This window comes from Heterodontus francisci, chromosome 23, assembly GCF_036365525.1.
Source record: "Heterodontus francisci isolate sHetFra1 chromosome 23, sHetFra1.hap1, whole genome shotgun sequence".
NCBI lineage: Eukaryota > Metazoa > Chordata > Chondrichthyes > Heterodontiformes > Heterodontidae > Heterodontus > Heterodontus francisci.
This window is the reverse complement of record NC_090393.1, coordinates 48,878,732-48,895,395: the sequence shown is the minus strand read 5'-3', so window position 1 is coordinate 48,895,395 and position 16,664 is coordinate 48,878,732. Positions and strand designations below refer to the sequence as shown.

Sequence of the window (16,664 nt, the reverse complement as noted above, 5' to 3'; positions counted from 1 at the left end):
CTACCTGTCCTCAAAGAGCGTGAGGGGAGCAGAGAATTTCCACAGAGCTGGATTGAATTGTAAGTCATTGTTTTAGCAAGACTTAGTTGATTTTTTTTTATTATAATAATCTTCTAAAGTTTTAAATTTAAAGGGTTTAGTCATGGCAAGAGAGCTTAAAGCCGTGGTTTCCTCCTCTTGCTGCATGTGGGAATCCGGGAACATTTCCAGTCCCCGGGATCAGCATGTGTGTAGGAAATATGTCCAACTGCAGCTCCTGTTAGCTCGGGTTTCAGAGCTGGAACGGCGGCTGGAAACACTGTGGAGCATCCACGAGTCTGAGAGCACCGTGGATAGCACGTATAGAGAGGTGGTCACACCGCAGCTGAAGGGACTTGAGGAAGGTAGGGAATGGGTGACCACCAGGTAGTCCAAGAGAATCAGGCAGGTAGTTCAGGAGTCCCCTGGGGTCCCGCTTGCAAATTGGTATTCCATTTATGAGGCTGATTCCTCCAAGGAGTGCGGACAGAGCCAAGCTCCTGGCACCACAAGCAGCCTGTCTGCACAGGAAGGGGGAAAGAGAGGAAGAGCAACAGTAATAGGGGATTCTATAGTCAGGGGAACAGATAGGCGCTACTGTGGCTTTCAACGTGACTCCAGGATGGCGTGTTGCCTCCCTGGTGCCAGGGTCCGGGATGTCACTGAACAGCTGCAGAGCATCCTGAAGGGGGAGGGTGATAAGGCAGAGGTCATGGTACATGTTGGTACCAATGACATAGGTAGAAACAGGGATGAGGTCTTGCATCAAGAATTCAGGGAGTTAGGCAGCAGACTAAAAAGCAGGACCTCTCGGGTTGTAATCTCTCTGGATTTCTCCCAGTGTCACGTGCTAGCGAGTATGGAAATAGGAGAATAGCACAGATTAAAGCGTGGCTTAAGAGTTGGTGCAGGAGGGAGGGTCTTAGATTCCTGTACCACTGGGACCGTTTCTGGGGAAGGTGGGACCTGTGCAAGAGGGACGGTCTACATCTGAACCAGAGGGGGACCAACATCCTTGCTGGCGGGTTTGCTAGTGCTGTTGGGAGGAGTTTAAACTAATTTGGCAGGGGGAGGGGACGCAGAGTCCAAGCAGAATAGGGACACAGCTAAACACAGGAAAACAAGTCAGAGGGAATACAATGTAACTAAGTTTCAAGGGAGTAAGACCAGGATGGGTGGCCTCTACTTTAATGCCAGGAGTATTACAGGTAAAACGGATGAGTTAAGGGCAAGGATTGACACGTGGAATTGTGATATAGTAGCCATCACTGAGACATGGTTGAGAGAGGGGCAGGATTGGCAACTGAATATCCCGGGATATAGAATCTTCAGGCGAGACAGAGGAGGGGGTGAAAGAGGAGGGGGCATTGCAATATTAGTTAAGGAGTCAGTTACTGTAGTAAGGAGAGATGATATCTTGGAGGGGGCATCAAATGAAGCTTTATGGGTAGAGTTTAGGAATAAAAAAGGGACAGCCACATTGCTCGGTGTTTATTATAGACCCCCAGATAGTCAGCGGGAAATTGGGGAGCAAATATGTGTGCAATTCGCAGAGGTGTGTAAAAATAATAGAGTAATTATATTAGGTGATTTCAACTTTCCCAACATTAATTGCGATAGCCATCGTGTTAAGGGCTTAGATGGAGTGGAGTTCTTAAAATGTATACAGGAGAACTTTTTAGCTCAATATGTAGAGGATCTAACAAGGGAGGGTGCAGTGCTGGACCCAATTCTGGAGAATGAAGCCAGACAGGTGGTCGATGTGTTAGTGGGGGAGCATTTCGGTGATAGCAACCACAACATGGTACAATTTAAGCTGGTTATGGAGAAAGAAATAGACAAGTTACAAAAAAAGGTTTTGGATTGGGGGAGAGAGAATTTTAGTAAAATAAGGCAGGATCTGGCCAAGGTAGACTAGAAAGAGTTACTTGTCGGGAAATCTACAGAAGAGCAGTTGGGGGCATTCAAAAAGGCAACGGGGAGGGTACAGGCCCAACATGTTCCCTCTAGGGTAACAGGTAGGAGCAACAAGCCCAGAGAACCAGGGATGACCAGAAACATTGAGGGTACGTTGAGAAGGAAAAGAGAGGCTTTTAGCAAATATAAGGAGAGCAAATCAACGGAAGCATTAGTGGAGTACAGAAAGTGTAGGATGGAGCTTAAGAAAGCAATCAGGAGAGCAAAGAGGGGATATGAGAAAGCTCTGGCTGGTAAAAGTAGGGAAAATACCAAGATATTCTGTAAGTATATCAATGGGAAGAGGATAACCAGGGAAAGAGTAGGACCCATTAGGGACCAAGGGGGAAATCTGTGGGTGGAGCCAGAGGACATTGGTAGGGTGTTGAATGAATACTTCACATCTGTCTTCACCCAAGAGAATGAGGATGTAGATATGGAAGTCAGAGAGAGAGAGACTGTGAGGTTCTTGAGCAAATTATCATAGAGTGACAAGATATTGGAGGTTTTGGCAGGCTTAAAAGTGGACAAATCTCCAGGTCCGGACAATTTGTGTCCCAGGATGCTGTGGGAGGCGAGGGTGGAGATAGCAGGGGTTCTGACCCTAATTTTTAATTCCTCTCTGGCCACAGGGGAGGTGCCAGAGGACTGGAGAACAGCTAATGTGGTCCAAATCTATGACTCTATACTATTTAAGAAAGGTTGTAGAGAAACTATAGACCAGTGAGTCTCACATCAGTGGTAGGGAAACTATTGGAGAAAATTCTGAAGGAGAGAATCTATCTCCACTTGGAGAGGCAAAATTTGATTAGGAATAGTCAGCAGGATTCTGGACTCAATATTGAGTTCAACAATTCAGAGCATATGCTCTGCTCCCATTTCGTTTCCTTTGCTTTGCATGTTTCAGCACACCTGCTCTAAGCACATTTTTTGATTCTTTGTTTCTTTTCTTGCCCCATTACCACTCCCATTGGCCCTGCATGACAATCTCCTTTCTTCCACTCTATCAAAGACCTTCCCTTTTGTTCTTTGTCCTAGCTCCCCCATATCACCTGCTAAAAACCTATTTCATTTCTAACTTTTCCCAGATCTAATGTGAGGTCACAGACCTGAAACATTAATTCTGTTTCTCTCTCCACAGATGCTGCCTGACCGTTTTTTTTTTATATAGAGATACAGCACTGAAACAGGCCCTTCAGCCCACCGAGTCTGTGCCGACCATCCACCACCCATTTATACTAATCCTACACTAATTCCATATCCCTACCACATCCCCACCTGTCCCTATATTTCCCTACCACCTACCATTTATAATGGCCAATTTACCTATCAACCTGCAAGTCTTCGGCATGTGGGAGGAAACCGGAGCACCCGGAGGAAACCCACGCAGACACAGGGAGAACTTGCAAACTCCACACAGGCAGTACCCAGAATTGAACCTGGGTTGTTGGAGCTGTGAGGCTGCGGTGCTAACCACTGCGCCACTCTGCTCCTGTACCTGCTGAGTATTTCCAGCATTTTCTGTCTTCACTCTATTTCTGCAGACTTGGCTGGCTAAAGTAATTACCAAATGTGCCAGAGGGTTGATTTGCTTTAAAATTTCCATCAGTATCCTTGTTGCCTTGGAGACACATTGGCTCCTGTTCTTCCCCTCCCCAAGGTCGATAGTCTGCCATTAGATGAGGACAAACATGGGTCTGTTAAGTACCAGGAGTTCCTCACAAGTGATATGATGAGTAGCACAACTCACCATAAAGTGTGAAGTGCATTGCCACCATCCCCCCCAATTACATTGTAGCCCATCTCCACCAGTTGGAAGTATAGGGTCTCAGCAGCATCTAGTTACCCTTTCAACACAATCATGGTAGGTAATGAGCCCTGGATATAGGAAGCATATGTTCTTATACACAGCCTCTGGATAGTACCACCCAGTTGCTCTTGCACCAAGTCTCAAAGTTTCTTCATCAGCTATGGATTACTGCCTTCAGCATGCTGGAAGCAGCTACATAAGATAGCTTGCAATAGGCCAATCACCATAATTTCTTGACACCCAAATGCAATGCTGCATATCAGAGTTACTTGTCACCAACTGTTGAATCCAGGTCCTCATGTGAGAATCTTGGACAGAGATGTTAGTGCCTAAGACTGACAACCATACTACAATACTCAGTGATATGTCAGCATAGATCAGAACCATCCCTTCTTGTAACTGTCAACTGCCACAGGCTCAAAACATATACTCATACCACGTTGATAAATCTATCACCATGTATTTATGTATCAGAAGCGTCAGTGCTTGCTTTCCCCCACAATGCATGTGCACATCAGCACCAAGGAAACTATTTGGGTTCCAGTTTTTTCAATGTTTTTCTTTGTTGGCCTGAATTTCCTCCCTGCCCCCTTCGCTCCATAGTTTTCCTTTTTAAACTTTTCTCATTGTGAAATACAATTTCATGAAATACATTAACGCTTTCCATTACATCAACTGCAGCAGGCTAAATATAACTTTTTGCAAGTATATCACACAAACAAATGTTTTATAGATGATTGGGGAATTTTTGATAATCAGCACAATTCTACTAAATGTTATTGTCAATTTCAGGAAACAGTATTGGTGTGCTGGGGAGGATATAAAAAGGTGGTTCAGTTCTCAAAATGGTGGCATTCACCCACATGTAGCTTCACTCACCATCCATCAGTAGCCAGTGCCCCGTTAATACCCAGATAAGCACAAGCAAGACTGAAAGGGAAAATGAGAGTAGTTCAGCAGCAGTGAACCGTCCACAGCAGCCAAATGAAATTCTGAAACAAGAACAGAAGAGGAATTATGGTTAGTTGGTTTTTCCATCAAACAAGTAGAGAAGTCACACAGATCACATTGTTCCCATTGCTGCTGGGAGTTGGCAGCAAATGCTGTTGGTATGAATTGTGTGTGTGTAATTGTGTGCAATAGCAGACTTGCTCCATAATGAGTTGAATGAAAAAGACTTTTTACGGTAATCCATGAGAAAGCCAACTGAAAGGATACAATCAAACCCTTATTACTCATTCACAGTTACAAAATAGGACTCCCTTGCAAAAAAGTTCTCCTTCAGGTTTTGTGCTTATTTATGCATTAAATAAGTGTTTGCTCATAGGAGTCCCATATATAATCTGAAAATATTCTCAGAAATCCACACCAAAATGTTTTAGATTAAGCATATAATCTAGGCAGCGTAGTACTGAGGCAGTGCTACATTATCGGTGGTGCCATTCTTTGGATGGGATATTAAATTTAGTTCAGGTGGACATAAAAGATCCCTTGGCACTATTCCAAGAAGGCCTGGGAGTTTTAGCAGTGTCCTGACCCATCTTTCACCGTCAGCAAAATTAAATTAACTGGTTATATTTCCTGCTTGTGGCACCTATCGGTATGCAAATTGGCTGTTGTATTTGCCCACATAACAGAGGCAATTTATTGGCTGTGAAACCATTTGGGATATTCTGAGGAAGGCACCATATAAATGCAAGCAGCCTCTAACTGGAAAATCTTTTATTCTCCCACTATGTCTCCTATGGGGGAAGAAGTCTCATGCAACACATAAAATTATTCATGATTTTTTTCCCTCTTGGCTATCTATCCTACTAAATCGCATGCACTAAATAATGTAAATATTTGGAACATGGAATTTGATGATCTGATGTGCATTTCTTCCACTATATGAAGCAATGACCTACCAATTACAGGTGTAGAAACAAAAGTGGCTTTCCCCAACCTCCTTCACCTTTAGTGTAATGTTCCTCCATTGAAAAATTATTACACAATATAGCAACACCTTAAACATTCATATACAAGAATGCAGTTATGAAGAATATGTTGCTCCCTTGATTTGATATTTAAAGCAATTGACTTTATAATTCAAAAAACTGTAAAGACCAAACCCACTGTGCAGAACACCAAAGCTCAGAAGAATGTTGTGAAAGAACAAGTTACTGAACATGTGGCAGTTGTTTTGGAGTAGCTTCTTACATTTGCTGCTGGAGCTCTTGCCATATGTTAGCTTTGTTGGGTGGTTTAACTCAGTTGGAATGTGATCCTCAGCGCCGTTTCCTTATTTTTCACAGTTGCTGTTAGACCTTTAAACCTAATTCTCAGTTCTGAGGACTTATTTTCTCCCAACTAGATTCTGACCACAATCCCAACTGATGCATTTCCATTACTAGTATCCACTTCTGGCATGTTTTCCAAAGCACAGTAGCAGCTGAAGAGTCAAATCTCTCAGCTGGTTCACTTTAGGTAATTTAAGATGCAATCGTTCCTTTAAACTGTTGGTGGTGTTATCCATAATGTCAACACAATGCAATGTACGCAAAGCTTTGGATAACCTCTCCAGACAAGAACATTCAGCTTATCCGTCTAGTATCCCACACTCCCAACTCCGCAAATGTATTTTGGACTTAGAGCAATGGAAAATTCATAATAAATGTAACAAAATATTGAAGTACATTTCAAGTTGACAGATTGCAATAAGAACCTAAATGTATCCACAAATCACACGCACTACACAAGCCATATTGGCCAGGCTGGCACTGGAACATTAGATGTAGCCACACACCCACACACCCACACACAAGGCCATTGAAAACATTTAACAGGTACAACCATTTAATTGTAGCATTTCTTTAACATATATTTGTAAAACAATTTGCAATGACAATCAAAATTGAATCTCTGCATAATTCCACTGACGTACTTACCAAATCAAGCGAGGCTCAGTTGCTATTTGTACTGCTTGGTGTGATTTAAAAGAAAGAAGATGTACTTTTGTAGCATCTTATCAAATCTCTCAGGATGTCTCAAAGCAGGTCACATCAAATGAATGGCCTGAAGCAAATTACTGTCATGTAAACAGATGTTTATGTGACAACATACATAATTAAAAGGAGATGCAAACTGATCATTGTGGTGAATTAATTGATCTCAGTCGGAATAGCAGGAAGAATGCTAACACTGGCCCACACTTGGGACTGCAGCAAGGGGGCAGGGATGAAAAATAGCCAGCAGCACAATTTAACAACTTTATTATATAGTGTCTTTAATGTAATAAAATGTCCCAAGGTGCTTTACAGGAGCATTATAAATCTAAGTATGACACCGAGCCACCAAAGGAGAAATGAGGTCATATGACCAAAGGCTTGGTAGGTTTTTAGGAGTGTCTTTAATTCTTGACTTGTCAATGATTTCTGCTGGATCTACTGGGTGATGGAGCAGCAGCTTGCTGACATTTGTCAGAACTCAAGCATAAAGAACGGCAACTTGGGAGAGATACTGGAGGTTGTCCACCACCCACAGAAGCACATCTCAGCACAGTCATTATTATTGTATTATTCAATATTGTAATTATTCCTAAATAGTACCAAGTCTCTCTTCTACAATGCAAACCAATAATAGGCTGGACCACTGTTGGGTGGTGAACGATTAAGTCTACTTTTGCTTTTTTTTAAAAATATAAAATCCATGAGTTTTGCTGGTGCTTTGGGAACTGTATTCCATGATTACATCAGTTTATAATTAGATCCAAAGATTTACTGTAACTGCATAGGCCAAATTCTATTTTTACTACATGAAGTTAAGGAATTTTTACTGGTGCTTAATTAGCAGGGCAGAGCATCATGTTATACGATTCTGTCCATTTTTGTGTGAAAACCACTTAATTATTGGCCTCAATAGTTTGAGAGCTATAGAAGCATTTATGCAACATAATTAGGACATGCATCAGCAGCAAATCACCTGGTGTATATGGTAGTAAATGTACATGTTTGCAGCAATTGTATAGGCATACCAGTAACCGATTTCTGTTTACAGTTCCAATGGTATAATAATGGGGCGTCTAACTCATGATTCTCAAATTTTCTAACGACCCACCCACTGTCTGCAAAGCTTACAATATCTGTCACTTTTCTCTCGTTTCCTCCCTAGTTTCTCTCCTTGCTTCTACTTGATTTTCACTCCCGCCCTTTGACCTTTTTCTTCCAGTTTTCCTTTTGTGCTCCCCTTTCTTATTGTTGTTTTTACTGCTTCTCCATTTGTGCTGCACTACCCTCACCACATTCCCTGCAGCATCTGTGCTGCCACACATGCAGATGATGGCACTCAGAAGGGAAAGGCTGAAAAAGCCCAAAGACTAGGTTATCAGAAGAGGTGAAAATCAGAAGTGGAGTATGCACATAGAAAACCAAAAGTCCCTCATCACAATAGCATTGTCAGGCCACAAAAATCTGAGTCTACAATTGTTGCAGAGATAAGTAAACAGATTTTAGCATTATAAACATAAGGAGTTGGGACTTTAATGTGCTCTGTGAGGCCTCTTTTGAAAATAGAACCCACCATTCCCACAAATAACATTTCCCCATTGTGAAGCTTAAGGTAGCAGAGTGGTGCACAGTCGCGAACTACGTATGCAGATACAAATGTGGCTTAAGAGGAGCGAGTCTACCAGTTATGATGATTCAGGCAGTCTTAATACTGTGTTAAGCAACTTTTTTTTTTAAAAACAGAGCTATGATTTTAATTACCAAATAAGAAGTTGGTTTTCTTATTAATGAATGTTCTGGACAAAACCTCTTCTGGTAATGTTTCTGTGATAGGGATAGCGCATAAATATAAAATAAAAATGTGCTGTTATATACCTTTTACAACCTCATGAACTATTTCTGAAGTATTGTCACTTGTAAGCAAACAACAGCCAATCTGTGTACAGAAAGGAACAGTAATGAGATAAATCAGCGAGATCACAAGGGTGGGAAGAGCAGGCAGAGTACGCATGAGGATAAGGTGGCGGAGCAGGCAAGATGATCTCACTTGCTATTATTGATTTTCTATACACCACATATTCACACCCAAGAAATAAACCACGAGTTAATTATCAAATGGGGGAAAGGAAACTAAATCACCTAGTATCAGCCTTAGCTCAGCAGAAGCACTCTCAGCTCTGAGTCAGAAGACTGTGGGTTTGCAGAGCCTTAAACACATAAACTAGGCTGACATTTCAGAGCAGTACTGAACTGCCGTCTTTTGGATAAGATGTTAAAGCGAGGCCTCATCTGCCTTCTCAAGCGCACATGAAAGATCCCATGGCACTATTTCAATTAGAGCAGGGGTGTTCTCCCCAGTTGGCGGGCCAATCTTTACCCCTTAACAAAAACCTAAAACAGATGGCAATTTATTTTACTGCTACGCGTGGGAGCTTGCTATGTATAACTTGGCCACCACGCTTCCTTATTAAAGCAGTGTCTACACTTGTAAAGTTTTTAATTGGCTGTAAAGTGTTTTGGGACAACCTAAGGTTGTGAAAGGTGCGAAAAAAAAATACAAGTTCTTTCTTTCTTCGTTAACTTACTGGCAAATAAAGACTTAGTGCACTGGCTGAGCGAAAGGGTAATACAGGTTTTTAATTAGCCCGAGCAGTAGAATTTTACATAAGCTCAGACAACTGCGAGGTGCAGGGATGCGAGGGCGCAATACACACACACACCATGGAACCAATCACAACAAACTGAGTTCCGTGTTTGCATGGATCTCTTAAAAACATAACACACCAATGGTGCCAGACCTAGGACCCATATCAGTGTTAGATTATGCCCCCTTTCTTCCTCACTATTTACTGACCTAAAGAATCCTCCAGTAAGACAAATATTGCATTTCATCTCCTCATTCTGCTCAAAGTGCACTTGCACAGTGGTTCCAGATCACAGGTACCAAACTCAATCACCTCTAACTCAGTCTGGCAAAACCCCAGGACCACCCCGCGGCACGGCACAGTGGCGCAGTGGTTAGCACCGCAGCCTCACAGCTCCAGGGACCCGGGTTCAATTCTGGGTACCGCCTGTGCGGAGTTTGCAAGTTCTCCCTGTGACCGCGTGGGTTTCCGCCGGGTGCTCTGGTTTCCTCCCACAGCCAAAGACTTGCAGGTTGATAGGTAAATTGGCCATTATAAATTGCCCCTAGTGTAGGTAGGTGGTAGGGAATATGGGATTACTGTAGCGTTAGTATAAATGGGTGGCTGTTGGTCGGCACAGACTCGGTGGGCCGAAAGGCCTGTTTCAGTGCTGTATCTCTAAATAAATAAAAAATAAAGTAACTAAAATCCAGAATTGTACAAGTTCCATCAAAACCTGGCAGCGCCTCCTTGGTCTTGCTAAATATCAGACATCTACCTCCAACTTGCACATCTAGCATTCTAGCTTATTGTGTATTGCAGGTTTAAAAATTGTACGGGATAAAAATCAAAGATAGACTAGAGGTACTGGAGATGGCATAAAAAAGATTTGCAAAGATGTGGTGCCAGAGGATTGGAGAACTGCAAAGGTTTCACCCTTGTTCAAAAAAGGGTGGCAGCAACTAAAGACCAGTCAGTTTAACCTTGGTGGCGGTGGCAAAGCTTTTAGAAACAATTAATCAGGACAAAATTAAAAGTCACTTGGACAAATGTGGATTAGTTAAGGAAAGCCAGCATCGATTTGTTAAGGGCAAATCGTATTGAATTAAATTGCATGAGTTTTGATGAGGTTACAGAGAGGGCTGATGAGGGTAGTGCGGTTGATGTGGTGTACCTGGACTTCCAAAGGGCATTTGATAAAGTGCCACATAACAGCCTTGTCAGCAAAGTTAAAGCCCATGGAATGAAAGGGACAGTAGCAGCATAGATACGAAATTGGCTGAGTTACAGGAAACACAGTAGTTGTGAACTGTTATTTTTCGGACCAGAGGAAGACATATACTGGAGTGCCCCTGGGCTTGGTGTTAGGACCCCTGCTTTTCCTGATATATATTAATGACCTAGACCTGGGTGTACAAGGCACAACTTCAAAATTTGCACATGACACAAAACTTGGAAGTATTGTGAACTGAGACGAGTATGGTTATAAATTACAAAAGGACATTGACAGGTTGGTGGAATGGGTGGTCAAGTGGCAGATGAAATTTAATGCAGAAAAGTGTGAAGGGATTCACTTTGGTAGGAAAAAAACGAGGAGAGGCAATATAAATCAAAGGATACAATTATAAAGGGGGTGCAGAAGAAAAAGGACGTGGGGTTGCAGGGCAGGTTGAGAAAGTGGTTAATAAAGCATATGCGATCCTGGGGTTTATAAATAGGGCATAAAGTACAAAAACAAAGAGTTATGATAAACCTGTTTAAAACATTTGTTCGGCCTCAACTGGGATAGTGTGTCCAGTTCTGGGCACCACACTTTAGGTAGGAAGGATATTAAGGCATTTGAGAGGGTGCAGAAAAGATTCAGGAGAATGGTTCTAGGGATGAGGAACTTCAGTTAGGTGGATAGGTTGGAGAATCTGGGGCTGTTCTCCTTGGAGAAGAGAAGTTTAAGAGGAGATTTCCTAGAGATGTTCAAAATCATGAGCAGTCTAGACAGAATAGATTGGTAGAAACTGTCCCCATTGGTAGAAGGATCCAGAGCCAGAGGACACCGATTGAAGGTGATTTCCTGGCAAAAGAAACAACATCAACATGAGGAAAAGCTTTTTTTACACAGTGAGCAGTTAGGATCTGGAATACACTGCCTGAAAATGTGGTGGAGGCAGATTCAATCGAGGCCTTCAAAAGAGAACTGGGTAATTATCTGAAGAGAAAAATTTGCAGGGCTACGGGGAAAAGGCGGGGGAGTGGGTCTAGGCGAGTTGCTCTTGTAGACAGCTGGCACAGACATGAAGGGTCGAATGGCTTCCTTCTGTGCTGTAACCATTCTATGATTCTATGATACCAGAACTGAAAGGACATACTTATCAAGAAAGGCTTTACAGGCTGAGGAGGCCTAATTATCTTGAAGGCATGTGATAGGGTGGATGCAGAGAAGATGTGCCCACTTGTCAACGAAGACTAAAACTAGGGGCTGTAAAATATAAAATATTCACCAATAAATCCAATAGGGAATTCAGGAGAAACTTCCTTACCCAAAGAATGGTAAGAACATAAGTAGAGACAGGAGTAGTCGAGCCTGCTCTGCCATGCAATATGATCATGATTGATCTTGGGCTTCAGCACCACTGTGCCGCTCGCTCCCCATATCTCGATTCCCCAAGACACCAAAAATTTGTCTATCCCAGCCTTAAATGTATTCAACGATGGAGCATCCACTACCCTCTGGGGTAGAGAATTGTAAAGGTTCACAACCGGAGTTAAAAATTTCTCATCTCAATCCAAAATGATCATTCCCTTATCGAGACTGTGCCCCTGCATTTTAGATTCCCTGACCAGCGGAAACACCATCTCAGCGTCTACCCAATCAAGCCCTTCACAATCCTGTGCGTTTCAATGAGATCACCTCTCATTCTTCTAAACTCCGGAGTATAGGTCCAATTTACTCAGCCTCTCATCCCAGGGACCAATCTAGTGAACCTTCACTTTAATGACTCCAATGTAAGTATATCCTTCCTTAAATATGGAGACCAAAACTTCACAAGGTATTCCAAGTGTGGTCTCACCAACGCCCTGTACAACTGTAACAAGACTTGTTTATTCTTGTACTCCAATCCCCTTGCAATAAAGGCCAACATGCCATTTGCCTTCCTAATTGCTTGCTGTACCTGCATGCTAACTTTCTGTATTCCTTGTATGAGCACACTCAAGACTCTCTGAATATCAACATTTACAAGTTTCATGCCTTTTTAAAAATATTCTGCTCTTCCATGCTTATGACCAAAAGTGAATAACTTCAGCCTTCCCCACATTATACTCCATCTACCACCTTGTTGCCCACTCACTTAAATGTTCTATATCTCTTTGCAGTTTCTCTGTATCCTCCTCAGCTTGCATTTCCACCTACCTTTGTATCATCGGTAAACCTAGACACATTACTCCCGGTCTCTTTGTCCAAGTCATTAATATAGATTGTAAATTGTTGAGGCCCCAGCACTGACCCTTGGGGAACTCCACTAGTCACAGCCTGCCAACTTGAAACTGCCTCATTCATGCTTACTCTTTGCTTCCTGTCCATTATCCAATCCTCTATCCATGCTAATATATTATCTCCCAACTCCTTGAGCCCTTATCTTTCCTATTAGCTTTTTGTGTGACACCTTATCAAATGCCTTTTGGAAATCAAGGTTTACTACATCTACTGATTCCCCTTTATCTACCCTACTAGTTATATCCTCAAAAAACTAAAATTTGTCAAACACAATTTTCCTTTCGTAAATTTGAGGTAGGCGGTGGCATAGTGGTAATGTCACTGGACTAGTAATCCAGAGCCCAGGCTAATGCGCAGGGGACATGTGTCCGAATCCCACCACAGTAGATGGTGAAATTTGAATTTAATTAATAAATCTGGAATTAAAAAGCTAGTCGAATGATGACCATGAAACCACTGTTGATTGTTGTAAAAACCCATCTGGTTCACTAATGTCCTTTCGGGAAGGAAATCTGCTATCCTTACCTGGTCTTGCCTACACGTGACTCCAGGACCACAGCAATGCGGTTGACTCTTAAAATGCCCTCTGAAAGCCACTCAGTTGAAGGGCAATTAGGGATCGGTAATAAATGCTGGTCTAACCAGAGACGTCCATCTCCCACAAACGAATAAAAAAAACCATGTGGACTTTGTCTGATGACATTATGATTTTCTAAGTACATTGTTAAGACTTGTTTAATAATAGATTCCAGCACTTTCCGGTGTCTACTGTCAGTCTAACTGGCCTAATGTTCTCCGTTTTATTTTTCCCTCCTTTCTTGAGTAGATGTATTACATTTGCCAACTTCCAATCTGCTGGGCCTGTTCCAAAGTCCAGGGAAAATTGGAAAATTTTGGTGGAAAACGTCCACCATCTCGCAGCTATCTCTTTTAGAACCCTAGGACGTAGGCCATCAGGTCCTGGGGATTTGTCGAATTTCAGTCCCTTTAGTTTCTCCAATACTTTTTCTCTGTTGATATTAATTACCTTAATTTCCTCACTTCTTTTAGCCCCTAGATTACCCTCTATTTCTGGTATGCAACTTGTGTCTTCTACTGTGAAGACAGACAAAATATTTGTTCAATGCCTCTGCCATTTCCTCATTCCCCATAATAATTTCTCCTGTCTCTGCTTCGAAGAGATCAGTGTTTACTTTAGCTAATCTCTTCCTTTTTATATACTTGTAACAGCTCTTACAATCTGTTTTAATATTCCTAGCTCGTTTACTCTCGTATTCTATTTTTTTCCCCCCTTTCAACTTTTTGGTGGCCCTTTGCTAATTTCTAAAACAACTTCAATCCTCAGACTTGCTACATTTCTTTGCAACATTATAAGCCTCTTCTTTTAATCTTATACTTTCCCTATTTTACTGAATAAGCCACAGATGATCTCGCTTGCTGAGTTCTTATTTTTCAGTGGAATGTCTTTTTGTTGAACATTTCATATTATTTCTTTAAATTTTCTCACTGTTTATTTAGTATCATATCTTTTGGTCGACTTACCCAATCAATCAACCTCAGTCAGCTCTCTCCTTATAGCTATGTATCTGGCTTTTTTTAAGTTTAAGATTCTTGCTTGTGATTGGAGTATGAAAACTTGCTAGCACAAGGAGTAGCTGAGGTGAATAGCAGAGATGTAATTAATGGGTAGCTCCCTAAGCACAAGGGAGAAAGGAATAGAAGGATATGCTGATAAGGTTAGACGAAAAAGGAGAGAGGAGGCTTGTGTGCAGCATAAGCACCAGCACAGACCAGTTGGACTGAATGGCCTGAATCTGTGCTGTAGATTTACGGTTTTCTTACAATAATGGGCAGCACTGGAATCCAATCCTCAACAAACTGGCAAAACCCAGAATACCATGTCAAAAAACTAGAATTTGACTCCATCACTGTAAATTGGTTGCACAACACCCTACTCTGACGAATAGTGAGCAATAGCACAGGTGATCTGCTAGTACATAGACAGAAGGCGAAGATAAGAGTTAAATATCTAGTATTTTTTTTTTAATTCATGTGTACCAACAATGCACGTGCAAGCCATTTCCAACATAAATTCGGTTTATTGCTCCGTGACCTTTTGGTCAGCTATGTGGCCTGGTCCAATCTAGACCTCCTTTGTTATCTCTTGCCCCACCCCCACCTCACTTGCTTATAACCTGTGACTTTTCTAATATTTGTCAGTTCCGAAGAAGGGTCACAGACCCGAAACGTTAACTCTGCTTCTCTTTTCACAGATGCTGCCAGACCTGCTGAGTGGTTCCAGCATTTCTTGTTTTTATTTCATATTTCCAGCATCCGCAGTATTTTGCTTTTATAATAAATTCGGTTTAGTTCACCACCGCCAGTACTTAAGTTTGAACAAAACGCTTTCAAGTAATTGCACCTTTTTTTTTGCACTGTCCACATTTTTCCTGTAATCAGCACAATTGTATGTGTTTATGTGGTATACACCTAAAAAATACAACTAAACAAGAAAGATAAAGCAGAGGCATGGTCACTCCTTGCTAAGCCCAAGTGGTTACCTCTCCCTGCTGATATATTGCAAAATTAATTGCACAGCTGTTATGCATGTGAACACCATGTGATATTATATGTACCATGACACGTCTAGATATATAAAATTTATCTTTACACAGCTCATACACAACACACTCACTCCCAAAATTAAATTACAAATAAGGAAACAATCACTTGGTATCAGCCGTGGCAGCACTTCCACCTCTGAGTCAGCAGGCTGGTGGGTTCACAGACTTGAGCACAAAATTTAGGTTGACACTCCAGTGCAATATTGCAAGTGTGCTACACTATTGGAAGTGCCGTCTGTCAGATGAGATGATAAACCCATCGGTCCTCTCAAGTATACATAAAAGATCCCATGGCATTATTTGAATCAGAGCAGGGGAATTCTCACCATTGTGCTGGTCAATCTTTATTCATCAACTAACATCCAAAACAAATTATTTTGCTGCCATTTATGGGAGCTGGCTGTGTGCAAACTGGCTATGTCCCCTATAATAAAACAATGGCTACAATTCAAAAGTTCTTCATTGGCTGCTAAGTGTTTTAAGACGTCCTGAGGTTGTGAAAGGTGCTATATGAAGGCAGCAGTGGTGTCTGAAAAATCAGAGCGGGGGAAGAGCAGACCTGATTGGAGATAGCAGCCATGGCAGCAGTTGATAAATCAGAGTGGGAGAGGAGTGCGGACTGTCCATCGTGTATTTCAAAAAGCAAGGCGTGACGGCACGTAATTGGTTGGTAAATTTTAATGTTTTTTTACCCCCTCGCTAACTAGGACAGTGGTTTAATCTAGGACTGAGAAACTGTAAAGTACTGTACTAAATTTACAGCTTAACTAGTTAAACTAATTAATAAAATTTCTATTGGTGTAAGTATAACAATAAGTGAATTAATATGATTAGCATAATCAGGTGCAGAGGCATTAATTTAAAATTAATAGTTTATAGAAGGTATGAACCAGGTTCTAAAAAAAGGGAATAGAGACTTCTTTCAGATCATAGATGGGCAGCTGAGACCTGGCGCTTGCAACTCCTGTGCCTTGAGAGATCTTCAGGACACTTCATGTGTCTTGGGGGATCACGTGTACAGGAAGTGCCTGCTGTTGCTCGAGCTCAAACCCAGGATTTGAGAGCTTGAGGAACAGCTGGAGTGACTGCGGGGCATCAGGGAGGATGAGAGTTTCCTGAACGTACGTTCCAGGCAGTGGTCACCCAACAGACAGTGAG

At 41.9% G+C, this 16,664-nt stretch overlaps 1 protein-coding gene across 1 annotated transcript in view; it reads right to left on the bottom strand.

Moving 5' to 3' along the window:
* Positions 1 to 16,664, bottom strand: part of sppl3 (signal peptide peptidase 3) — a 287,681-nt gene that overhangs the window by 67,929 nt on the left and 203,088 nt on the right. Inside the window, exon 6 of the mRNA XM_068055206.1 lies at positions 4,664 to 4,776. Coding sequence (XP_067911307.1) covers positions 4,664 to 4,776 — 113 coding nt within the window. The remainder of the gene's footprint in view (positions 1 to 4,663; positions 4,777 to 16,664) is intronic.